General features: G+C 38.9%; 1 protein-coding gene and 1 long non-coding RNA gene across 7 annotated transcripts; one reads left to right on the top strand and one right to left on the bottom strand.

Moving 5' to 3' along the window:
• Positions 1–16,395, bottom strand: LOC117806117. 3 transcript variants are annotated; one of them, XR_004629604.1, is made up of 4 exons: positions 16,114–16,395; positions 15,547–15,630; positions 11,600–11,694; positions 1–538 (listed from the first exon to the last, which is right to left on the bottom strand). It is a non-coding gene; the product is annotated as an uncharacterized LOC117806117 (long non-coding RNA). The 3 variants fall into 3 exon arrangements; XR_004629606.1 differs by having other exon boundaries at positions 16,253–16,395; XR_004629605.1 differs by lacking the exon at positions 1–538 and adding an exon at positions 8,515–8,707.
• LOC117806116 lies at positions 15,567–27,037 on the top strand. Of its 4 annotated transcripts, XM_034674820.1 has the most exons (7): positions 15,677–15,693; positions 17,677–17,763; positions 18,086–18,305; positions 24,579–24,909; positions 25,006–25,184; positions 25,275–25,539; positions 26,920–27,037. In XM_034674820.1, the coding sequence occupies exons 3-6, from the start codon at positions 18,151–18,153 to the stop codon at positions 25,504–25,506; spliced, it is 897 nt and encodes a 298-aa protein (XP_034530711.1). In that variant the 5' UTR covers positions 15,677–15,693; positions 17,677–17,763; positions 18,086–18,150; the 3' UTR covers positions 25,507–25,539; positions 26,920–27,037. The 4 variants fall into 4 exon arrangements, with proteins under 4 accessions (XP_034530708.1, XP_034530711.1, XP_034530710.1 ...); XM_034674817.1 differs by having other exon boundaries at positions 15,567–15,693; positions 17,677–18,305; XM_034674819.1 differs by lacking the exon at positions 15,677–15,693 and adding an exon at positions 15,756–16,030 and having other exon boundaries at positions 17,677–18,305.
• The last annotated feature ends 427 nt before the right edge of the window (positions 27,038–27,464 follow it).

Below are 27,464 nucleotides of genomic sequence, written 5' to 3'. Positions count from 1 at the left end.
TCAACACAACACCTACAAACCATAGCTCCATGCATCATAGATGCAGCATTGACAATCACATGTGCAAAAACACACATGAAACCGCACGAAAACACACATGCCTCTCTGCAAGAACTCACATATTCACACACAGGGATCACACACACAGAGGTATCTGCAATAAAATGGGATTAACTCTGGCTGCTGCTAATCCTGTTTGTTTGGTTGTTGTTTTTTTTAAGTCGGATTTTTCTGCACTGCATTCAGTTCATTCAAGCTCCAGAGTTGAAACCTAAATCTGTCATTTCACTGTTTTGTTGCTGAAAGTGGGCGACCAGTTTACACAACTGTACCTCACACACATGCGCACGTACAGAATCTATAGAGGAATAGCATTAGTGTCTTTATTTTTTATCTATATGCACCTACAAGTTAATCTGTAATCCAACATAATTTGACTCAGGATGTCACAATTTTCAGGATTTTTTTCCCTGCTGTGAAAAGCTTGACTCCAAATCTCCTGGTTCAGTGCCCCAGGTCAGCTCATGGAAAGTGTGCTCTGGAAAAATGAATGAGGGAGACAGTTAGCACTCACATGCTCCAGTGGAGCCGCTCAGCAGCTGACAGTAGCAGACAGCGGTTCTTCTCCCAGGTGTGAATGTTTGTAAAAGCAGCAATTTACCAGAAACAAAACTAAACCTGTGCAAATTTTAGTGCTGTCCATCACCACTCTGCAAGCAACGCCTGCTGTGATCTGTTTGTTCAAACACTCCAGGTGGGTGTGCTGGCAAATTGTACACTATAGGGTCAGTTAACCACAATCACAAAATACATGTTTCCCCGCAGCAGTTGTAGTATCAAACCATGTAGTGAGTTTAAGTTTTACATCTACTTCCACATCAAGTGCTTCCAATCAGATAGAACTGAGTCATATGAGAAAAAGCAATATAAAATGCAGTTCCCCATTTTACATTTCTCAATATTTTCTTTGTGATTTCCTCAAAGTTTTCTGTAAAGGACTATGCAAATTGGTGCTAATTATGAGCAGAATAAAGGCAGGCCTGAGACAATATTTGAGCTGATTTCTGTTGGGTAAGCAGTTGTTCATTTCCAGCGGAATTTCCTTGGAACAAGTGCTCCATTTAAACCCAAGTAAATATTTATTAATTATTAAGTAGCTTTTTGTTAGCTTGCCTGTAGACAAATTTACTATTTTGCATGAACACTTGACCATGATCCAAATGAGCTCCGTCTCTTATCTGCATACATTTAGTGCCAAATTGCATGACATCCTCCTAAAGATTTTTTTTTTCAGATAACAGTCAGAAATGTATGATTTTTAACTATCTCAAATACACAGAACAGAATAGCAAGTTGTAATTGTATATTGCTGTAAACAGTAGATATTAGGATGAGTCTTTTCTTCAATCCTATTAAAACCATTCGGATAAGAGATTCAAACTTCCCTGACTACATGGTCGCTAAATAATGTGATTCAATTAGAATGTGCGTGCACATTGTGGTGGCGTGGCCCGGCGTGAGGCGATCATCTAGCGGAGCAGTGACCAGAAATGAGGCTTCGAACTCAGTATCAAAGTTTACACATAAAGTTTATTCACGCAGCGTGAGAGAAAAGTTACAGCGTACTCAAGGAGCATCCGAAGTTCTCTGCCTGATCACAGGAACATTCAGTATTTTATACATCTCTTCGTACATTGGGGAGGAGGGAGGTGTGTGGTTTGCAATCAAGGGTAAAAAGGGTCCGTTAAGACAATAGCACACGGAAAAAACAGAGACATACATCAGCCTCATAACCAATAAGCCGCACCGCACGTCTTCTATTCGTCGAAGAAGACATGTGGTTATCAAAAAGCACACACGTCAGCACATGTGATTATTCATTTAGCACAAAGCGCTCAGTATTAGCAGCCAGAAATCCCCTACGCTTACGTACAACCACAGTTAAAAGCATGAGCTGACATTTCCTGTGTTTACAAAGCAACTCAGCAAAGATGAACTACCACATCCCGGCTGACTGACCTTGTGATACAGAGGCGGATAGATCTGACATTGGTCAAATCTATTTTCTAGGAACTGCACAGACAGCTGGTCTTATATCCTACTATTAGCTTGTTAATTGATAAGTCACACAAAAAAGAAAACATATGAATATAACTATAAAGAGAGAATACATGAATATAGCAACTATTAAGAGAGAATACATGAACATAACAAGAAAAATATATGTGCATAATAAGGAAATAAAGCGAGATTCCACAACATGCATTAACCATCAATCTGAGTTCTTCCACCAGTCTAATGTGCAGAAAAATAAACAGATCCTTCTGCCTGTTCCTGTTGTTAACATACACTGCTGTCCCTGCATATTGTACATAATGTGTCACAAATAAAGTAAAAAAAACATCACTGTTGCTTCACACCTCCACATAGTGCTCCTCTACTCGCCTCCTCTCTGTGCGCTGGAGAATTCATTCTCCTCCTCTCTTGCATCTGTGACTTTTGATGTCTGCACTTTTTTTTTCTTATTTCGACCGGCAAGACATTAAACAATCTTGAGTTGTATTAAAGTCTCCAGCAAAAAGTTAAGTCTGCTTCAGACTAGTTTTGCTAGCTACAGCAATGTTTCGATCCACTCTGGCTATGACAGAAGGGAAATCTCTTTCGGTCACATGGGGCAGTAAGAGTAACTTTGCCCCAACCGGGAAGAAACAATCAGATCAGATAGATAGATCTTTATTTGTAATTAATAATAAAATGTGTTGTCACGGTCTGTACAAGAATACATACATAATAAACAATAAACACCCACCCAGCCTCACAACAAAGGTGCCAATCATCCAACATATATACACACAGGACACATTACTGGGGCATTTTGTTTAGGAGTGCCATGGCAGACGGGACAAAGCTCCTGCCAAACCGGGCTCGTCTGCAGTACAGAGATATATTGTACAACTGCGACCAGATCAAGTGCTTGATCCAGACAACAAAAAGCATAAACTAACCCTCTAGATCATGGGTTCCCAAACTTTTCAGGCTGCGACCCCCAAAATACAGGTGCCAAAGACTCATGACCCCAACTGTGCCTGGATGTAATTAAAATGTTGCTTCATACTTCATTTAGCTGGTCTGCAGAAAATTGGCCTCATGCTCATGTGGCTCTGCTTCCTGTGCTGTTATGAATGAACCTGCTGCTACCGATGCTTGTGTCGTTATATTTACAACAATGGGTAAAATATGCAATTTTAGATTACTTTAAATGTTTTAAAAATTGAATAAATCTGGAAGACTTCTCACGACCCCCACTTTGGGAACCCCTGCTCTAGATAAGAATTATTTTTTACTGAATGGGCTGCTCCGACCAATCTATTCAGATTGAGATAATTTTAAATAAAGTATGTTATTTTGATCAGGCTATTATCACAGTTATTAGTGATCTGTGTAAACATAGCTATTAACTACTAAATGAACAGTTTGCAGAGAGGTGATATTGATTCAGTGATACCGATATGTCAGTCAAATTACCGTATTGGTTTGGTTGCAATATTGGGACATTCAATATATTGTTGGATTTAATATGTTGTGGGGATCAGATCCGTAGAAGGCCACAAACTGGGACGTTCAGACATTATGCAGCTGGGGTCATTGTGTAAGGTTATGAGAGTTAGAAATGTTAGAACTTCCCAGAAGTCTTAAGCAGTGCTGGGACACGCCGAAATGAAACATAACATGTATTGCAAAACAATAAATATCTTGTTGGCAATTACGGGAAACCCAAGTGTGCGGAGTGTGTGTGTGTGTGTGTGTGTGTGTGTGTGTGTGTGTGTGTGTGTGTGTGTGTGTGTGTGTGTGTGTGTGTGTGTGTGTGTGTGTGTGTGTGTGTGTGGAGCTGGGATGGGAGCCACAGGATGTGGCTCTCAAGAAATATTAATCAATGTTGTCAGTGGACCAGGACATTGCCTAAAATGGACGATGCTGTGGATGAGGATGCGCCAAATATTGACTTGGTGTTCATGGAGACCATCATGTAGCCGAGATTGCATGACGTACATTGTGAAATGTTTAAAAGCTGTCTATTGTATCAAGTAATCCAGAACTTTGACCATCAAGCCAGACACTGTCCTTTTTGTTCTCGAATCTGCGACAACAGCAGCTATTGCCACACTTACAAAAAGGAATAATTCTGCAACTTAAGTCAGAACAAAGGTAGAGAACTTGCACCCGGTCATCAAAGCAGTCTTAAATATCTTGCATAAAGCTTCTTTTTCCCTGCCATACAAGAATGGAGTTGGACTTAGGAGAAGTCCCTGATGAACGGATTGGTGGTTTCTCTCATAGACTGTAAAAAACATGGTTGGAGTCTCAGTGACGTTGGTTTCTAAAGAGGCTTTTTGAAGCCCAACAATGAAGGTCACCATGTTGAAAATGCTGACTCATCCTTTCTTTTGGTCAAGCCAGACAGAGACAAAGAGGTGGAGATGAGATGGGCTTTTGGGCTGCTGGCACACAGCAACGTCAGCTACAGCTACAACAACCTTTCTGTCAGATCAGTCATGCACCTAATTATGCAAATTAAAGAATAACTTTTAGCCTTAATATAACAGCTCAAATGCCCAAAACTCACTACCTCACCTGAAGATTCTGCAGAATATCATTGTTGATGGATCTTCATCATCTGGTCAGTGTTGTGTTTCAAGAGGATGAATCTTTTATTTTGAAGTTATGTGTCCTGCGGCTTATGTCCCCTGTTCTGTTTGACCTGATTCATCCGTCTAACTTCTGACTAGCTAAGCTTTGCAGCTTTTTCTATGATCTTGTCTAAATTTACATCTCTCAACATGCCCCTCTAATCGTGGCTGAGGAGAAGTTCTCATAGCTGCTGATGAAAGAGTGAGAGGTCGATCAAATGCAAAGCAGGCTATCTAAAGCCTGCTTTGCATCACGTCGCTCCGTCTTCAGGCCTAAAAACAGCAGCAGGACGTTCTGAAGGCAAAGAAAGACTTTGGTATTCCTTAAGTGTTGCTCTCTAAAGTAACAGTGAGAACATTTCAGAGAATACAGAGAAGATTAGCTTGAATGAGTGTTTGTATTCTAGTGTAATAAAGACAGCAGGACAAATCTGTGAGTTTGTGTCTGTGTTTGGAATAATGGGATGTGAGGGAAAACAATTTTAGCGGATGGTATCTACATGATGGACTAAAGAGAGAGACGTTTGTCCTTTAACAACCCAGATACACTAAAGATGTGGTGTAAAATATGCTTGTCAGCATAAATCAATGTCAAGTTCGAATTACACTGCAGTACAATACAAACACGACGCTGTGAGTCACAAGTGGAGAAAGAGATTGGAGGGCAGCAGCACCTTTTGGGACAATAATAGGACAAATAGCACTGAAGCACCAAAAGTACAGGTTTAGATCAGCTGTTAAGCACAATGTTCAGCAGGCTAATAGAAATCCTGCTAGAGTCACATATATTCTTTATTTCAAGGGTACCCTTTATGGCTTTGTTGTTTTTATTCATTGGCACCTGTTTAGTTTGAATGGTGTACTTGTGATGTGAGCATTAACAGTTCCAGCTCTGATGTATTGCTTGTTCTTTTGATTGACGTACACTGGCAACACTGCCCAAGGTAAGTGTTGCAATGCACCAACAAAAGGCAGAGGAGAAGCTGCAATCTAGCAAACACAGATGTTAAAACTGCACTGTTAAGAAATTTAAATGTAGCCTCTTTCACACAAGGACTCTTAACACTTTCTAGACAATTCCAGGATATTCGGATCCTCATATTTTCCTGGGTAAAATGCACAGAACGAAAAAGAGTCTTCAGTATTAAATCAAAATGGTCACTGCAATGTGTGAAAGGACATTTCTGCGAGACAAAACACAACAGTGGAAAACAACTGAAGTCAGCAGACTGCAGTATAAGGGCCTGTGTCCACTTACTGCGCTTAAACCAATGCAATTCAGTATTTTCACTACTCAGTTCCCTCACCGCAAAAATTATAATCAAGAAAGGGTGGGGGTTTCAATTTCAGATTTGTAAACAACAATGGAGGGGGAAAAACTAATCTGACTCGTATTTTAAAGGGTACAATTTTCAGGTCTGAGCTGCTGCTGATGAAAGGACACGGCTCTTAACCCCTGTTTTTATATTTTCTTTGTAGATCTTTGGTTAAGGACAAATAAGAAGCAAACAGCACCAGTGAGAAATGCTCTGGCATTGAGGTCGCGGGTGGTGCCAACACAAAAAATGCCATCAGTAGAGACAGGCCCTTCAGGGGTAGAAATCCACTCAGTGTGAACGTTGTCATCACCCAACCCACTCACTCTTGGTAAATGTTTCAGGCCATTACCTCCTGCATTCACAGATCGGCTCACTCAAACTACTTGCTGACATTTCACTGGGACCTGACAGGAAAAGTCTGCATCATCTGCAATTCAACTCTTCACATCTGGAAATTTTCAGGAGTGTAGTGCATGTATAAAACGGGCTTCATTGTCTTTCAAAAGGCGGCTTTCATGCAACATATTTTGATGGATCTAAAGGATAAACAAGCATTCTAACGAAAACATACTTTTGGTTTGTTTACAAGAAAACTCCACAGGGTACTTTTAATTTTTTCAACCATGGAGAAAAGTCCCATCTGTTGCCACCCAGTGTGTCTGCTGGGAATATAAAAAATGAGAAGCAGCCAGATTGCTTATTTTCCCTTTCAGACATGGAACTCTTAATGCATATGTGGCGGCAGTGTCACATGTTTGGCACAAGACTGAACAGGCCCTTAGGTCATGCAGGTCAAACCTTGGAAGTTTTCCAACAAAGCATACTTCGGTTTGAATTTCATCACATTATTGCAAAGGCTTCAGTGACACAAAGTCAGACAGACAGTAAAAAAAAATGTTTTAATCAAAGCTAGACTATTTTAATAATAACAATTACTAAAAAAGGACAGATTTTTTTTTTATAGCACATGACCAAAGGAGCCTTTAAGCATCTTTTAGCTTTTTGTTCTGGCAACGCAACTAACTGCTTGTGTTTCAGGGAAAACCACCTCCAGGTAGCCTTAAAATAACATCAGCATTTTGTCTTACTTTGACCACAACCTAAGATCAATTTTAGCTCAATATTCTCCTTTTTTTATGTCAATGAAAAATAACAAGTCAGTCACTATTTCATGTGGTTTTCTCAGTTTGCTGAACTGGCTTGTGCAGCAATAGGTATCAAACCCTTTAAACAACAACAACATGTTGTACTTATAACAACCATACATTTAATAACCCTAGAGAAAAAAACTATATCTACATTATGAAAGGAGTTGACTTCAGAAATAAATGAAATAAAACAGGGACAGCCAGCTCTTTATGAACACATTCTTTGTTGTGTTTTCTAAGTGCTCTCAAGTTCCTACTTTCATCTACTACTACCACCATTAACAAGAGAAACTGTCCCCATCATTTACAGTACAACCCTTGCCTCAAGAAGCAATAAGGATGCTTAACGCAGTGAAAATCCGGAGAGTAGAGTAGATAATGGCTGTATCGACGATGATGGTAAAGATTGGGTGAGCTGTAAGATGGTTTTGGTGACAGTAATGTAATAGTGTTGGGATGATGCTAACTTAAGCATTATCATTCGGAGTGTACCCTGGAGACACTGGATTTAAGTGTGTTTACGTTTTGTTTGGACCTTGAGAGAAAGTTGCAGGAAAGAAGGAAATTAAAACCATAACTTCAGTCTAACCTATAATATTCATACAAGAACTATGACTTAGTTAAATGAGCTTATAATTACCTTAATGGTTGGTAACCTTGTGAGATGGGCTACTAAAGGGAGCTCTCGGACGGTATGTGATTAATATAGCTTTGTGTGCTATATGATGGGCGATTAGTGCAGCATTAATTAAGTTGGTTATGGTTGAGGGAGACAGAAGCTGTGCTGTACACAGCTGTAGTATAGCATCATGCTGTTTGTGGTTTTTAAAAGACGTCTCCGTTTTTTTAATATCTGGGTCTGTTCCCAGGTTTTGGGATGTACTATTATGTATTTTCGTGTAACACCTGTGTTAAGACTTTGATTCAATTGGTTACTTCATGCAATCGTTTGTAGCAACAGTTTACTCTTTCTTGATACCAGAATGTTTTATAAAGAATACACCATTGCTGCAGAAGTTGCTGTAATCACAGACTCTGGAAGAGAGAAAAAGCATGCAATTATTAAAAGACTATGAGTGTGTTTAAGTGTGTCTGAAAATAGCAGTATTATCAAATAGAAAGGTGACACTATTGTGACTTTAACGGAAACGTCATTCACACTCAAAATTCAAACTGTATATACGAGCTATAGAAAAAGATGGTTTCATGTCTCTGCACTCAGTGCACTCTGCTATGCTTCATCCTTCCAGCACACAGCCACATGTGACCAGGTCTCATCTATGGCTCCCTTGGGGGTTCTTTTCTGGCTGGTTGCTATTTATAGGTCTCGATCCACGTAAACTGAAATAATTGACAAGGTCAACGCAACCGTCTTTAATCACTTGTGGCATCTCCCTTGATTAAACTCATGATACACTGTGTACCGAGCAGGACTGTGACGGGGATTTTGTTTTGATGTTGTTTCCAGCTAAATATGAAGCCTTGAATGGTGTTTCTTCTGTTGTGAGGTACAGTCAAGTGTGTACCGCCAGTGAGTCTTGTTTGCCAGCCACTGTTTTAAAACAAACATGGAAGGTATAAATGCAGATTAATGAGCTTTCCAGGAATGAAACTCGAACATAATAAAATGACAGATAAAAGTTCAGCCGAAGCTTATAAAGATTTTTTAGGTCATTAATCATCCCATATGTGCTAATGGTGCAGTCTGAACCGATTTGTTAAAGCATGACATACATAGGTCAACTGTTTGTAAAAAGTTTAAATTAGTGTTCAAGCTGTTTTTCAGCTGCTTTAACACTAAAACACCTTCAACAATGTAAAGAGGCATAAACAAGACATTTCAAGACTTTGCTTTAAAAACATGATGCTTAACGTCTGCATGTTTGAAACGCTGTGAACTCAAATGTTTGAAGTCAGTTTAGATTGACTTGATTTTGGCAGTAAAACGAACATGTCAACCAAAAGACAACTATCTTCATTTCAAGTCTGCAAGGACTTACATTTCATATACCTCAATTTAAACTGACAAAAGATTGCACTCTGTTGCCTCATTTTTTCTATGTTAGGATGGGCTTTACTCTGGTGCTTAAAGCAACTTCAGAATCAACAGTTCATAATAACAATGGATCAAAAGAAACATGTAGCATGGAAGTAGTTACACATGGTGTTGAACTCGCAAAAGCTTGATACTGGAACTTTTGTGTACTATTTTGGTTTACCAACGTACACACAGTGGGGCAAAATAGTATTTAGTCAGCCACTGATTTTGCAAGTTCTCCCACTTAAAAAGATGAGAGAGGTCTGTAATTTTCATCAGAGGTACACTTCAACTATGAGAGACAACATGAGAAAAAAAGTCCAGGAAATCACATTGTAGGATTTTTAAAGAATTTATTTGTAAATTATGGTGGAAAATAAGTATTTGGTCACCCACAAACAATCAAGATTTCTGTCTCTCACAGACCTGTAACTTCTTCTTTAAGAAGCTCTTCTGTCCTCCACTGGTTACCTGTATTAATGGCTCCTGTTTGAACTCGTTATCTGTATAAAAGACACCTGTCCACAGCCTCAAACAGTCAGACTCCAAACTCAACCATGGCCAAGACCAAAGAGCTGTCGAAGGACACCAGGAAGAAAATTGTGGACCTGCACCAGGCTGGGAAGAGTGAATCTACAATAGGCAAGCAGATTGGTGTGAATAAATCAACTGTGGGAGCAATTGTAAGAAAATGGAAGACATACAAGACCATTGATAATCTCCCTCAATCTGAGGCCCCACGCAAGATCTCATCCCGTGGGGTCAAAATGATCATGAGAACGGTGAGCAAAAATCCCAGAACTACACGGAGGGACCTGATGAATGACCTGCAGAGAGCTGGGACCAAAGTAACAAAGGCTACCATCAGTAACACACTACGCCGAGAGGGACTCAAATCCTGCAGCGCCAGGCGTGTCCCCCTGCTTAAGCCAGTACAAGTCCAGGCCCGTCTGAAGTTTGCCAGAAAGCATATGGATGATCCAGAAGAGGATTGGGAGAATATCATGTGGTCAGATGAAACCAAAATAGAACTTTTTGGTAAAAACTCAACTCGTCGTGTTTGGAGGAAGAAGAATGCTGAGTTGCATCCCAAGAACACCATACCTACTGTGAAGCATGGGGGTGGAAACCTCATGCTTTGGGGCTGTTTTTCTGCAAAGGGGACAGGACGACTGATCCGTGTTAAGGGAAGAATGAACGGGGCCATGTATCGTGAGAGTTTAAGCAAAAACCTCCTTCCATCAGTGAGAGCATTGAAGATGGAACGTTGCTGGTTCTTCCGGCATGACAATGATCCCAAACACACCGCTTGGGCAACGAAGGAGTGGCTCCGTAAAAAGAATTTCAAGGTCCTGGAGTGGCCTAGCCAGTCTCCAGACCTCAACCCCATAGAAAATTTGTGGAGGGAGTTGAAAGTCTGTGTTGCCCAGCGACAACCCCAAAATATCACTGCTCTAGAGGAGATCTGCATGGAGGAATGGGCCAAAATACCAGCTACAGTGTGCAAACCTGGTGAAGACTTACAGGAAACGTTCGACCTCTGACATTGCAAACAAAGGTTCTGTTACAAAGTATTGTGTTGAACTTTTGTTATTGACCAAATTCTTATTTTCCACCATAATTTACAAATAAATTCTTTAAAAATCCTACAATGTGATTTCCTGGATTTTTTTCTCATTTTGTCTCTCATAGTTGAAGTGTACATCTGATGAAAATTACAGACCTAAGTGGGAGAACTTGCAAAATCAGTGGCTGACTAAATACTTTTTTGCCCCACTGTATATATATATATATATACACATATATATGTTTTAATATTACTACTCAAACATTCTGCAAATGATCTACCAAGCAGCAACAAAGAGGTCAAAGTAGTGGAAAGATTCAGCAGCTCAAGGGCTCATTATTTCCCAAAGGAGTTGATGGAGACCAAAACTGAGCCACAAGGAGATTAAATAGAGCACTTACTATTGTTTCCCACAGAATGAAGTTGTGCCTGTGGCAGTGTTCACAAACGACTGCAATTTGCTCACCTCATTTTTCTTTTAATTCTGTTACCCCCCTCCCCCCCTTTCCCCCACTCACAAACACACTGCACTCTCTCACTGCAGCTTTCTCCTTCCTCCTCTCGTTGTACACCCAGGAGCGTGTCACACCTTATCCACTTAAGATTTCCTTTCTTTGTTGTTTGATCATTTAGCGATATTTATCAGCAGCACGTTTTATAAAGATGCCTAACTAGCAGTTACTCGATATTCCCTTATCACGACAGGAGATCCGCACGTGACGGAGGCTTGTTAATGACATAGCACTAGGCAATGTTCTAAAACTAAGATAGAACAGAATGTCATTAGCAGCAACCAGCGACACATAACTTTTAAAACAGCGTTAGAAGAAGGTTCATACCTGACATGAGACATCGCTCCTCGATTGGTGCGTTAACAGGTGGGATGTACTGACAGACCTCTCATCACGATCTCCTGCAGAGCATGTATCAGGTGCTGCAGAAGATAAGGCACAAGGGGCAGAGAGCAACAAGTTATCATTGATCATTGGTGGTGATCTTTAACAGATAAACAATGAAGAAACAATGTAAAACTGGTCTGTGATTACACTTGGGCGGCCCGAACGGGTATTGTCTATGTTTGGGAAACACTGCTTACGTAAAAGAACTAAATGGGAATGCTACTGTTTTGCTGCAGTGGTTTAAAGGCTAACTATTGAGGGAAAAGTTAGACATATCATCAATAATAAGAGATGATATGACAGTGTCGTGACACAGCTTTACTCTGCTGCCCCCAAGTGGCAATAAAATCCCCCATTACACATTTAAAATTCATGTCATGCAAAATAAAGCGCACAGGCTTCTCTGCGCATTTCTGTAAATTGGTTACCCATTTCACTCCTCTCTCCCTTTTTCTAAGGGCTCATTGTAAAGACGGATGAATTCCCCCGCTTAAAATGAAAATTGGAAATAAAATCTCAGATATCCATTCTGTATAAATCCTAGAAAGCTATCTTTCAGTCTCTCTCCTTCACATAAAGGATAGTCTACTACACACAGATAGAAGTGGGGACCCATTATTTACACAAACTACAGTACTCACTGAACATTTGCCACCGTATATCATTTAAATAAATAACTATAAATACCTCCCCAAACAGCAGGGACAGTCTCCACCTCATTACACTCGGAGAGGAGGGAATGCTACAGGACCTGGAAAGGCTCACACTGTTCTTGGAGATCATTTGACTTTCTGTCTGCTGATAATGAAGTGAATCAAAATCTGGTTCTGTCCAGCTCTGGTTCTTCTCCTCACTGTTATTTCACCTGCGGTCAGATGTTAATGACCCACTTGTTACTGGAATTATTTCTGGGGCTCTTGTCAATTATATACATACGGATCATGGCGAGAAGAGACAAAAGTTCAATGAGGTGAGAAAAGCAGATAACTGAGACAGAGCCTTATCGAATGCAGTTTAGGATGCGTAGCCACGAATGAAAAGCTACAAGTAAAATGATAAACAGGACAGACAATGGCTTTGGGTCTTTAATATACACTTTTTGATTCACAGCATTTAAACTGTCAACAAAAAAATCTATTTACCCCATTTTTCATCAGTTTGGATTTACATTTAAACCAAAAACTCCTCATTGTAAAATCAAATGGTACTTGAGCTCAAATCTCCGATTTAGATTCAACCCAAGGCTTAAAAATCAATCAGCTCTATCTAATTTACATATTTGGGTCAGGAGCTTCCACAGTTGGGTGGATGCAAGACTTTATGGTCTCTGAGGGCCAGACCAGGCCTTTAAAGATCTGCAGTGTGAGGCTGATTTGGTGGATGTGTGTTTGAGCTGTTTTTGATTTGTGATTGCCAAAGTGCTGAGTCATTTCAACATGTAACAATCCAAGTCAAATCCGCCCTCTGCTGAGACTTTCCTCTACTCCAAACAGGAAGTCTTTAAATATGGTGCCAAGCCAGGAGGCAAGTAGTATCTTATTTTAGCTGCTAATGTAAAACAAAGTGACAGCTTCAATACCATTGTAGCCAAGATTGTCTCAAGACACAAAATGGTTTTAGATTCACTTTGTGTCAGATGTTTCAAGCCAGATATCCACCAACTTTGACCAAAATATGTCAACAACCGAAATACCATCAAATCTGGTGTACTCAAGTTTCTCTGAAAAAGATGCCCTTTCTTTGCTTTCTTCCTGTCCAATACCTGCTTATACAAATGACACTTTCCTCAACGAGAGCTGTACGATGCTTAGAACTAATCGGCAAACCTTAGCATGCTAACTATTAGAAACAAGTGTGGGAAACTAGTCGCCATATGAGGGAGAAAAGTTGGAAAAGATTTAATGGCCCTAAAAAGTATGACAACAATAATGGTTGTAATAACAATCCCAAATCCCTGGCAGTACTCTTGTTCAGAACATAGTATACTGTATACCCGTAAAGAAAAAGCTTGCTAGCTTTGTCACAGCGAGAATGTGAGCAAGCTTATTTTAGCACTTAGCCAAAACTTAAATTGCAAAGTAGTCAAAAAGTGAACTTTGTGCTTGCTAAAAATAGGTTTGCTAACATTTGCACTAGCATTGATATTCATATGCTAATAGTAAGATTCATCTAAAAGTATAAGTAGATAAGGTCCCCAACTTTGTCACTTATGTAAGCAAGTTTGTTTTAACACTAATATTGACAGTATTAGCATGCTAATTTTTAGCATTGTATCTGCTATACATCAGCTTGATAGCATTTGCACTTTGGCCCTGTTAGCATTTAGCTTTAACATCATGACATGATCCTGTTTTGTAGAGAGGACCAGGGTCAAAATCTAATTCTAGACTTGAATATTTCTAACTGACATGGCTCTTACAGTTGTCACATTTATAAATAAAGTGATGTTTAATCACATTATCATAATCTAACAAACAGGAATCCTGATGCCAGGTTGTTTTCCAGAATAGAAGCACTGGTTAGTCGCGAAGTAAATAATGAAGCTGCCATTTATAGTCTGCTGTGTTTTCTGTTCCACATTGGGACATGACTGGGCAGATATTCAAAAGGGTCACAGCAGCACATTTTTACCCTGGTGCTCCCTAACAGATGAATCCATCCTTGGGTGTGTCCTCATACCCCCAGTAGGACTGCTCCTAAAATGATAAAATAATGAAGGGAAGGCTCTTCTAACTCTTTTACAGTATACAGTATGCTCTGTAGCAGGCCAGGATATAAATAGATATACGTTACAAACTGATTTGACTTTAAGGGTTGATGTGTATTTATATCTTTCATATCAAAGATGGCTGTTTTTAAGTGCCATCTGTCATGATGAGAGCACAACAAATACATCTCAGCTAGAGCCAGACTGACGCAGTAACAGAGAGTCATTGTTCATGGTTGCTCTTCGGTGACATCTGCTGGTGGAAAACAGAATGTACTCTCAGGTTTCCTGCTGCAGCAGCTTGTAAAACTATCAGAAAGTGACTTCAACTACTATTGAATCAACCACAAGTAGCTAAACTAGCTATGGCACAACATGTTGAGATTTGGAGATGAACAGAAGATCACATAGAAAAGGGTGATAAAAAGATAGATACCATTAATATGCTGCTCCATAAAAACAGTATGAGCAAATTCTATTAGGTATAATAGCCATTCATGTTGCATTTATGTAGCCTTTTTGTGTCAGTAGCAGATTAAAAACTACAGGAAATGTATTCTCTTAATTGCGACGATATGAAAAATAATCTAATAATATCTAAACTGATTGTTTTCTTGTGTTTTTATGTTGTTTGTTCGTTTTTTTGATGGGCCAACTTTTTATTTTACAACATTTAAATGTATATTTTTATTTATTCATGATAATCAGGGGTGAAAATGAACAGAGTACTAACTCCCTTTTCTTCTGGTTATTCGTTAGGTGTCTGAGTTTTAAGCAGTTCCAGTACTTTTAAAACTTTTATCGTTCAAGCAGATGCTACTAAAAAAGTTCTAGAACTATAATCAGATATGTGTGGCAAAACTTTGATTTGGTCTTTTTCCGTCTCTCATTTATCATATTATTCACTCTCAGATTCACCCTGAGACCTTCATATAGTGTTAACAGTGAGAACAATCTGATACTGGGCTTATATGAAATGATATAATTCACATGGGGGTATTTTTCTACAAAGGTAGTACTTTTTCTTTGGATACCTCCAGTTTAATAATCTGAAAATGCCTCTTTATTTTATTCTAGTGAACTTTTGAATGCAGAACTGTAACTTGTAGGTTTGTGTAAGTTAAGTGTTGCACAAATACTTTAAAGGCTGGATCTGAACACTCTTCCACAACTGTCTTACCTGCATGCTGTCAAACTGGGTGCAAAAGCTCTTTCTGATTGGCCCAGAACCACCTGGAGTCAATCCTCTGTAATCCTGTCCCACCTGTGCAAATCACAGACACACCTGTGCCTACTGTCTTTTGTTTGTCAACGGTTGCACTAAGAGGTAAGCCTTTTCCTTAACAGCTATAACCAGCACCATCACTGTTAGTCATTGAACGCTTTACACAGACTCAACTTTAGACTGGCAAAATGACAGCAGAGACCAGCTGAAACACAGTGACTCATATGATGAAAATAACTTTCTCTATCTCAAAATCCTACACACTAGTAGACTAGTGCCTGGACACATATTAAATTTATCCTGAGAAACATTTCACGACCTGATGTGGGTCAGTTTAGAGCCAGCAGGTGAGGCAGTGAAAAAAGAAAGTGGTGGATAAGAAGAAAATAAGAGACACACAGGCCCCCGTGGAAGCTATAACTAGCTCGTCTTAATTCAGGTAAATTATGAGCTACAATGAATATTGTACCCTATAACTACTTCATAATAGAGTCCAAAATGATTAACAGTAACTAAACCAACCTGTGAATGCACATTTGTCCATTGGAGGGGGAGATATAAGGCTACCAAAAAAACACGTTGATATCACACCTGTTTTTAAGGGAGGGGGTGTTCACAACCACAAACGCAGCCTGGCTAAACCGGTTACAGGCTAACTTACCTCACTATAATCCGTGTGCCAGTCGCCGGTGTGGGTTCCCGTCTCAGTTTCAAGTGGGTTTCAGTCTGACTGTGGCTCAAACATACCGGTATGCGGTTGAATTTCCCATTGTTCCCTTTTAGATTAGCCATCTTGCTGCACTTTTCTATTCCACCAGTTATCTTAGCTACGTTTTTGTTTTTTTTAATTAAACTTACAAACACTGAAAACATGTGCTCAAACTATTACATTTACCATATTAAAGGAAGGAAAAATAAATAAATTAAATAAAAATGAATGGGACCTGTCCAAATATAAATAAACAAATATATGCAACACTTCAGAAGCTAATATGTCAATCTTCTCCAAGAAACTCATTAGAAAGGTCTACTGTTTTATTACTTTTTTGCTATCACTCCATGTAAGGGCTTTTAAGTATAGTTTTCGATCCTGTAAAAAAATACAAGGGAAGTAGGGGGTGCACTTTTTCATTTAACATTTGTGAATATGGAATTCACCATATAGTACCAATACATTTACAATTAAGTCTATGTTGTTTTTAACATGTTTGAAATACATTATGACAGTCTTGCCATCAATAGTAAGATTATATGTAGTTTTGCTCAACAGATATCCCATCATTTGGGATCCAGAAAGTAGTGGAATATGTAGAACTATAACACATGTGCTGCTGTGATTCTGTGTCATCATTACAAAAAGTACAATTCTGATGAACATATAAGAATGTGGATAGGAATACTTTACATGGATACATTTTGTGCATTTTTTTTCTTAGCAAGTTAGTGACATCAGTAGTAAAGCCATGACGTTTTTTTGTTTTCTTTGATCAAAGGGGAGAACTTTACACCTTTTTAAAGTGTATGTTGCAATACCATGTAAGACTTAATAGTATTCATAGCATAGCAGTAATTACTAACTCTAAAGTATGCATAAAGGAAACTTATCAGGTATGTGTTCTTATATTTACAAACTTTTTTTTAAACTAACAAATAGTGAAATTGAACAAATCCTAATAAAGATGCTGCCAGCCTTTTTATTAAACCATATGCTGAGTTAAAGCGCTCTTTGTTGAATTTGACAGTTTTAATCAATGTTTATGTTTACAACTATTGCCTTGAAGCAAAAAACAAACATCAAAAGGTTATGCCTACCTATGTATATTAAAGGGAAATTTGCAGTGACTCCATTGTGTGTTGCAAAGGACAATGAAAAAAGCAATGATCCTAAAATAGGCTTTGAGTGCACCACATGACATATTTCAGGGCTATTTGAAAATGTTTTTTTGCTTGGTTTTACTATCTAACCTCATCTATTGAGGATTTAGCGGTAATAGCAGAACCAAGCTTAAGTCAGAGTTGTATTTCTCAGCTGCATTGCTCTCTATCTTAAATATCTAATATCTGTATTTTATATTTCTGTCATAGGTTTATTCAATCCTTGGTCCAATGGACAAGTGGAAGAAACCTAGAAGGAAGTTTTTCTTCATCTCCATTGGCATCATCATCTTCACGGTCGTGGTTTTGAACTTCTCTGGGCCAGACAGGGCTTTTCCAGACCCAATCAGAAACCTGCGTCAGGTTGCAAAAAAATGCCCCATAGTCATATCTGACCAGACCATCACCCCTCTAAACTATACCAAGCACTTGCTGGTGTCAGCATACATGGACCACAGGGTGAAAGGCTTTGATATACGAATTATAAGCATATTCAGAAGAGACTCCATCCAGCCCCTTGACTGTCTTTTGTGCTGCACAGGGCTTTTATCAAGTACAACAACTCAAGCAAAAATTATAGAACACTCAGACAACTTTGGTTTTCCTTTTGTCACCACAGATGTCTTGTGTCAGATTCCACAAAACTGCAGTGCTACACATGTCAGTATCATTAAATCTGGCGACATGATGCTGTCCTTGCCGACTTGGCTTCCTATAAGAAACCAGAAGACTGCGGGGAAGGAAAAGAAGAAGATACAGTTTGACTTTACTGTCTGCATCTCCAACCTGTTTGAATCCAACAACGTACTGCAGTATGCACAGACTCTGGAGATGTACAGGTCAACACCTTTTACAATACTTGCCTCTTACCAGGGTTAGACATAGTTATGTCAATGATACCACAAACTACAAAGCATGGCTTCAAATTGGCATTACATGGTCAGAAAGATGAATTTCATCTAAAATGCTTCCCATTAAAAAATAAAGATTTATTTATTTATTATTTAAAAGGACCATGCATATTAATTAACACTTCTGTAAATATGCCAGAGTTAGCAAAAATGCTAGTTTACATCCGTAGTTCCTTGCCAGATGTTAAAAAGGCTCCCTAAAAAGATCAAGATTAAACAAAGATAAAATAGAGTAAAATAAAATCAAAATAAGAAGGTAGAGGAGAAACCAAAACACAAACAAACAAACAAACAAAAAAGAGAAGAAAAGAAAAGTACAAATAGCACCATACGATTAAAAATGACTAAAAGCTACATAAGGACATGATATGACAGTCTTTGAGAAAGTGTCCATGGACATAAAATACATGGAGTAAGACAATCAGGAAGCAGCAATGAGGAAATGTTAAAGAAGACTATGGAAAGCCGTTTGAGCATTTATTCCATATCCTTGATATCAAGCCTCAGTTCCCTGCACTAGTGAGGTCTTTTACAGCACTAGTTAACTAGTTGAATGTTGAAACCCTTACTAGTTAACTAGTCGACAGCAAAAACTCCTACATGTCGACTAGTAAAGGCCAAAATCTTTACTAGTGTTACTAGTCAGAGGGATTTTAACATTACTAGTTAACTAGTAAGCCTATAAAAAGTTTACTAGTTTACTAGTAATGACAAAAATGTCCACTAGTAACACTAGGTAAAGTATTTTCTGCAGGACTAGTTTACACGTAAGGTTCAAAATTGTAACTAGTGAACTAGTGACAGCCAAAAGTCCAGTAGTAACACTAGTGATTGAGTTTGGCTTTTACTAGCTAACTAGTAAGGCAAAACGATTCACTAGTTAACCAGTAACCACAAATAGAATACTCAATTGACTAGTGAGTTTCTTTCACACCTTACTTGTAAACTAGTGAGGTGCCAAAGGGGACACTAGTTAACTAGCTAGAGCAAAAATGTCACTAGAAATCCTAGTTTGAGTCTTTTGGAACTGACTAGTTAACTAGTAGGGCTGAAAATATTGACTAGTACTACTAGTTAAAATCAAACTGCACTCTACTTATACTAGTTACAGAGGATGCTAATGAGTAGGCGGAGAGATTCATAAACTGAAACGTTCCATTGGCTCTCCAGAGAGAATAACACCCATAAGAAAATTAACCTCTTGAAGCCTGATGATATTTCCCTGATGATAATCACACAATCTTTTTCACCTTGGCATGATTTTCTATTCAGTATATAAAAGCCTGTACTTTATTTCTGATTTCTTTCCGTTGGCTTTTGAACAGCCATATATTAATCTATGTAGATCATATGTATCTTCTTATTATTATATTATTATTAATAACAATAATAATAATAATAATAATAATAATAATAGTTGAGTGCAACCTTGAATTAGATGAAAAAATCAAAAGGGTTGTCATTGCCCTTTGTCTGTGTTGCCTCATTCTCTGTTCAGATGAGAATGCTTTTATTTTGAAAGCACACAGGAAACATCTGTGTTACTAGTAGTAATAGTAGATGTTTGCACTTTGATATCACAGATATCAGGGATATCAAAGTGCAAAAATTCTACTAGTACTACTAGTAACACTTTTTTCACCTTGATATCAAGGATATCCTTGATATCAAAGTGCAAAAAAGCTACTAGTACTACTAGTAACACTTTTTCACATTGATATCACTGATATCAGGGATATCCTTGATATCAGGGATATCTTTGATATCAACGATATCAAAGTGCAAAAATGCTACTAGTAGTACTAGTAACACAGATGTTTCCTGTGTGCTTTCAAAATAAAAGCATTCTCATCTGAACAGAAAATGAGGCAACAAAGACAAAGGGAAATGCAAAACCTTATTTTTTTTAAATCCATGTAAAGCTGCATTCAACTATTGTCCTTAAAACCTGTCTCTAGGATTATCTGTGCTATTAGTTAAACAAAAAGGAAATTTTTTAGAAACTTACAAGAAAACTTTTGTGTTCATACAAATGTTTTTACACACGTTACAAGCCCCGGATCTCACCATCTTACCACTCTATACATAAGCAAAAATAACACAACATCAATTACATAATGTGAACACACATTCCTGTGCATCACACATGAAAATGTAATTTTAAATGTCTCATGGTTTTTTATGTGTACATGAGTCAAAAATGTATTCTGTTAAAGCATAATCAGTGAATTGCAAATTCATGATAGTACAAAAAAGAAAAAGGCAACCCCTCAAACTGCTGCCTTAACTCAAGTTACAATTCTAAACAGGCCCTTTAAGACTTTTAAGAACACAGAGCAGACATTGACCAATCACAATCATTGTCCCGCCTGCTTCATTTGAATGCCATCCACTAGTGACACTAGTCCAGCATGTTACACTTAACATGTCAACTAGTAAGGACCAAATGTCCACTAGGAATACTAGTTAAGGTCTTTAGAACACTACTATTTAACTAGTTGGGCTCAAATGTATTCACTAGCTCACTAGTATGGCAAAATGTTTGCTAGTACTACTAGTGAATGGTATATTGACATCACTAGTAAATTAGTGAATCTGTAAGGTTTACTAGTTAACTAGTGAGGCACACAATGCTTCCTAGTTGACTAGTTAAGGCAAAGTTTCAAACACTCATACTAGTAAAGCAATGTTTAAAATTACTAGTGAACTTGTAGGAGCAAAATTGTCCACTAGGAACGCTAGTAAGACTGTTTATGACGTAACTAGTTCACTAGTGAGTCTTAAAACTGTTGTCTAGTAAACAAGTAAGAGCACAAATATCTACTAGTTGTACTAGTTGGGGTCTTTTTTGCCTTACTAGTTAACTTGTGTGAGGCAATTTTTCACACTAGTTCACTAGTTACAAATATAAGTGCTTACTAGTAGTCATTTGTGAGCAACTAGTTGAACTAGTTACACTATAAAACATGACTAGTTAAAATGCATGACAATTGCAGCCCTTTGCTAGTTAACTAGTAAAATGCAAGTGTCAACTAGTGCTTCGCTTTTTCATTACCTAGTACACTAGTAGGGTAAAATGTCTTCAAGTATTCAACTAGTGAGGCCAATATGTCTTGTACTAGTGTAACTAGTGGACATTTTTACTCTAACATGTTTACTTTTTAAAAATTAAAAGCATTACTAGTTGACTAGTAAGGTCTTAAATGGCCTCACTAGAACAACTAGTGATTATCTGGATCATCGTAGTGAACTAGTACACACTTTTGAGTCACACTTGTGAAACTAGTGCAGCAAAAAATACCCCAACTAGTATAACATGTCAATTTTATTATTTCAATAGGCAACTAGTTAGCTTTAAAAAGTCTTCATAAGAGCAACTAGTTGAATTGTTAGCCTTAACTAGTTAACTAGTGGGCATTTTTACCTTACTAGTGAACAAGTAAGGACAAAATAGACTCTAACTAGTTCACTAGCTGCATTCCTTTGAAGCTAACATGTTAACTAGTATGCAATATGTTGATTAGGGGAGGTGATAATATCAAAATCCTGAGTCCTGATTTGATGTCTTTTTGAATTTTGAACATGAGAGCCAATAGAATGCCATAATGAAAAAATATTTCCCGCCTCTTCATTACCAATTTGTACAACTAGTGTGACTAGTGAGCCTTTTTTCCCCAATAGCTTTACTAGTGAATGCATTTAAGCCAACAAGTTCACTAGCAAGATTTATAAAACGTCACTAGTGCAGCAAGTGGATATTTTGGCTTTTGCTAGTTGACTAGTGAACATTTGAGACCTCATAAATTAACTAGTAGGGTTCCTTGTTCCATCCCTAGTGTTACTAGTTGACACATTTTTGCTGACTAGTTTACTAGGTACAATTTTGAGCCTTACATGTAAACTAGTACTGCAAAAAATACTTTACCTAGTGTTACTAGTGGACATTTTTGTCGTTACTAGTAAACTAGTAAACTTTTTGTGGGCTTACTAGTTAACTAGTAATGTTAAAATCCCTCTAACTAGTAATACTAGTAAAGATTTTGGCCTTTACTAGTCAACATGTAGGAGTTTTTGCTGTCAACTAGTTAACTAATAAGAGTTTCAACATTCAACTAGTTAACTAGTGCTGTAAAAGACCTCACTAGTGCAGGGAACTGAGGCTTGATATCAAGGATATGGAATAAATGCTCAAACGGCTTTCCATAGAAGACACATGAAAACACAACAGGACAACAGTTAACAATGCTGTACATATTTGCATCTGGCAGTGACTATCATTAAACTAGCTGCATGCAATTCAAATGAGGCAACGCATAGACAATACAAGCAAGCAACAGTATGTTAAAGCTAGGGTTGGTAGTCTTGGTAGTTGGTTTAAGATTTTGGCACCCAAAAAACGGTGATTGGTAGGGGGTTTTCCCAGGTTTACTCCGGCTGAAGATAGCAGCTTTTCTTTGCTCTTTTTTTAAGAACACATTATATATTGATTGCCATCGGGACATAAAGATCATTTTAACCAGTATAACAAAAAGTGTATCTAAATCTGACTACAAACCCCAGCTTTAAAAAGCACAGGACAAATTCACAGATGGCCGACACAAGGTGGTGAGTGTGGTGGGTAGTGTTACCATGGTGTATGCCAATAAATGGCAGGATATGGAGATATCAGGGTCATAAATCCAGTATTTTAGTCATGACTGAAAAGTCTTTGACTGTTAGATGGATTGAAATTAAGTCTTGCACTGACATTTACATCAATCAGCTGTAACACTGCCTAATACCCCATAGACCCCCCTTCATCATGTCAGAGTGAAAACAGCTCAAACCTGATGAGACATGGACTCCACCAGACCTCTGTGCTGAGGTGTCTGCCACCAAGATGTTGGCAGCAGATCATTTAAGTTCTGCCGGTTGTGAGGTGGGGCCCACATGGATTGGACTTTGTTGTCCAGCACTTTACACAGCTGCTTGGTTGGACCACAAACGCCAGACATCAGTGATACTAGGCCGCTCATGACCCTGCTGCTGGTTCACTAGTTCCCTTCCTTGGACCCCTTTTGGCGGGTACTGACCACTGCGAACCACTGCGGAATAGAAACACCCCACATGGGCTGCAGTTTTGGAGATGCTCTGACTCAGGTGTCTAGCCATCACAGTTTGGCCCTTTTCAAAGCTGCTCAAATTCATAGACTGGCCCAATTTTCCTGTTTCAAAAACACATCAACTTCAAGGACAAGGTGTGCTCAATGATATTCACTTCACATATCAGTAGTCACAATGTTATGGCTGTAAGATTTGTTTGAATTTGAATGTTACAGGTAGTATCAGCATATAGTTTCCTAATATGGACTGTTAGGAAACTTTAAATATGATACATGCAGAAACTAATGCTGCACAATAAGCAGAACAGCTAAGTTGAGCAATTGTATGTCAGATTTTTGTGACAATGTATGATGCTTTTGAATATTCTTTGAGCAAGTGAATTGCTGAAGAAAGCAGCCTTTACAGTATCCTTTCAAATATGCAGCTGTATTTTTCAGTTTTGTGTTCTTATCAAATGAAAAATTACCTGGAGAGAACTTCATGGAGCTTGGTAATGTGCTGGTGTTGTGGTTCACCGCTCCTCTCGCCTGTTTTTCTTTCTCTGTGGTTGTTTCATTGTTTCCATGTATTTGTTTTGTCACCCACCCCTCTCCCCTCTGGTACCGCTCCCCTGTGAGAGAGGTGGGTGTCATTTGTTTCAGCTGAACTTGCATGCTTCACTTTCATTCTATTCGTGTAGGAGTTGGTGCAGATTGTGTAATTTACATGGAGGTTCTGTCCCAGTGTGTCCCCGCCAGATTAAACTGTGGTCTGCAGTTAAGAGAGAATTCTTGCATCAAAGCATCATTCATTCCTATCCAACACACAGCAGAAACCCACCAGTTACACAAAGCCATATCTGTGCAAAATGCATAAAGATCTGCTCTACTTTGTTCCCAGCTTAATTTCCCAGAGTACCATCTGGTTACCTTTCAACTTCATTGTGACTAATCCCTAGACCAAAACATGGCTGTCAAATTAGCATTTTAGCTTGGAGCTGTTTCCATTCTAAAAGCTCTGCTCTACCTTGCAGACCTACTGGTGTGGCAGTAAATTTGCTTTGACTCAACATGAAATATTTGTTGTTAACTTCAACAGTGTCATGCCTCTTTGCTACAGGCTGCTTGGTGTGGGCAGAGTGGTGATCTACAACACCAGCTGTGGCCAAGACCTCAACCGCCTGCTGAAGAGCTACAGCGACGAGGGCTTTGTGGAGATGGTGCCCTGGCCCATCAACAAGCATCTAAATTCATCTCGGGGCCAGCTCTTCTCGAAGCACGGAGGGGATGTGTACTACTTTGGCCAGCTGGCCACTCTGAATGAGTGCATTTACAGATCCATGGACCGCTCTCACTATGCCCTGTTGCATGACATCAATGAGATTATGATGCCTTACAAACATAACAGTCTTAAACCTCTGATGGACATGCTCCAAAAGCAGCATCCTAAAGTAGGTACTGTGTTTGAGAGAGATGCCATGCTTAATGATCATATTTGGTGTTTGCTTTTTATCTTACTTGTACTGTTTTGAATCCACACTCTGCAGGTTGGTGTGTTTCTCGTTGAAAACCACGTCTACACCAAGAAACCCTTTGAGAAAGCGAAACGCACCCCCCTCCCTGAATGGCCGGGTGTGCCAGGCTTTAATATTCTGGCAAACATGTATAGAGCAGAGCCTGACAGATCTGCAGATTTCCATCCATACAAGCTGATAGTTCAGCCAAGGTGACAGACTTTTTTCTTTACCGATTACAATCTTCCTTTTTTGGTTCCACCATCGGGTTTGAATGTCTTTGATTGTCAATATACTTTCAGGATGGTGGCACAGACTTCGGTCCATTCTGTGCTCAAGAAGGTTGGTGAGCAGTTTAAGATCCCTCCACAGCTGTGTCATGTGATTCACTTTCCTCTGGACACCCCTCACGTTCAGCCGCCTGGTTTGATCAGCATGGACATGAGACTATGGGACTTTAATAAGAAGCTGATCCCAAATGTGAACAAGGTGCTGAGGAAAGTGGGTCTGTTTGGCTCAAAGGTGCCCAGCTGATGGATGAGGTGGTCCAACAGAGAAGAGATGGAGGTATTTATATTGCATATATGTTTTTATATAGAGCGATCATGGCTCTGTTAGATTTGGCGCTCTCAATTTAAAGGTTGGTGGTTCAATCCTCAGCTCCTCAAGTCTACATGTCAAAGTACCCTTGGGCAAGACACTGCAGCCCAAGATGCTGGTGAAAGCATAACCATCTGTGGGAGTACTGATGGGGAGTTGGGCCTTTTATGTTATAGCCTCTGCAATCAGAGTTTAAAAGGATGAATGTGGCATCTGGTATAAAGGCCCTTTGAGTCATCAGAAGACTAGAACAGTATATATAAGTGCAGTCCATTTCAGATGGAGAAGTTTTATCTACAATATTTTTAGTTGTGCAAGTTTGATGTCAGGAGTCCAGATGGAAATATCTCTAGCTATGAAATTGGTTGCCAAGAAATGTTTTACAGACATTCATGGTCCCTATAGAGAGACTTTAGCAATGTCCTGACTTTTCTACAAGCGTAATAGTAAGGCTCAGGGTTAAATACCTTGACAACCATCTGATGACTAGACAATAAATTAGCTACAGTGAAGTGGTATAATGATAAAGAACAGCAAGGTTTTCTTCTAAACATACAATTCAATTTTACGGTTCCAAGCAGACATAAACAAACCAGTAGCCGGCCATCGTGACTAGCTTTTAAAATGTAGACAGGCCTCAGTCTTCCGTTCCACCTCCACTAATCTGGGAAAGAACGCTACAGGAGCCTTAAGTTGTCCACCGAGCTGTCAATCAATCATCTTTTTAACATCAAACAACTAATTAAAACTACATTTCTTTGAAAAATAAACACTCAGACATCAATGAGAATGACTAAAACTAACTGCCATAACAGAAATTATGTTTTTGATTTTGATTTATTTGAGGTGTATTTCAATGTTCTACTTTGACCCATGTTCAGTCTGTTATAATGGTAGAGGAGGGCTTTCAGACCTGACTGCAGCCAGTCACCAGGGGGAGCTTTAAAAATTTTGCTTCACTCAGAGTAGCTGTTGTTCTGTTCATGGTTCTGTAATCTATGAGTTTGACAAACCAATATGTGCAGATCTAAAAACCGTTTCATCAGCAGTGTTTTTGTTAGGTGCTATCAGGTAAATGTTAGTATATTTATTAACCTGTCAGGACTGTCATTTGTAACAAGTTGCTAGCTTCATTTAGATTTAATTAAAACCCTCTCAAGTTCAGCCTCACAGAGCCGCTAGCATGGCTTCAGGCTCTTAGTCTTTTTAAATTAAGCTTCCAGTTGAAGTCCGAGCTTGTAGACAATGTTACTGGAATCTCTTTGCAGGCTTTTCTGCCCACTGTAATAACTTGGCCTTTTTTTAAGACCACATTTAACCTGATTTGTCTCTTTGCTGTCGTTACAGTCAGTGTTTCTTCACCCCTCATGGCCCTCTGGGATCTCTGTCTCGCTCCAATAAAGTACATCTATTCTCTTGAATCCATATTATTGATATTGCTGTAATAAAATCAACTTAATGTTTCTGGCCTGAGTGAGCATCGATTTAATGAGGGATCAAACATTGATAAATTTAAGTGTAAGTGGGATTATGCATGTTCTCTCAGATGGGTATTGACAGGTTGCACAAGACAAAAAAAAGAGGACAAATCTGGATAGACCTCACCTCACCTTAAGTTTGTGTATGCAGACCAGCCTGTTGCTGTGAACACTGTCACTTTGAACCCCTGGGAGAAAATAGGTGTTATTCTCTAGCTTTCTGGAAGTACATAATCAAGAGTGGGGTGAAGTTAGCTTAAGTTCCTAGCTTATTAGACATTTCATATTTGGTTCTGCTATTTGCAGAAGTTGCTGTCAAACTGGGGTTTTCTTCCCTCCTACGGCAGGTGGGAGCACTGGTCTAGTGATTTTGCACAGGACAACGTGGTACTTAAACTCCCCAGAGTACTCGAG

The sequence above is a fragment of the Notolabrus celidotus genome, chromosome 22 (genome assembly GCF_009762535.1).
Source record: "Notolabrus celidotus isolate fNotCel1 chromosome 22, fNotCel1.pri, whole genome shotgun sequence".
Classification (NCBI taxonomy): domain Eukaryota; kingdom Metazoa; phylum Chordata; class Actinopteri; order Labriformes; family Labridae; genus Notolabrus; species Notolabrus celidotus.
Note: the sequence above shows the minus strand (reverse complement) of the source record. Positions and strands in the feature narration are given on the sequence as shown.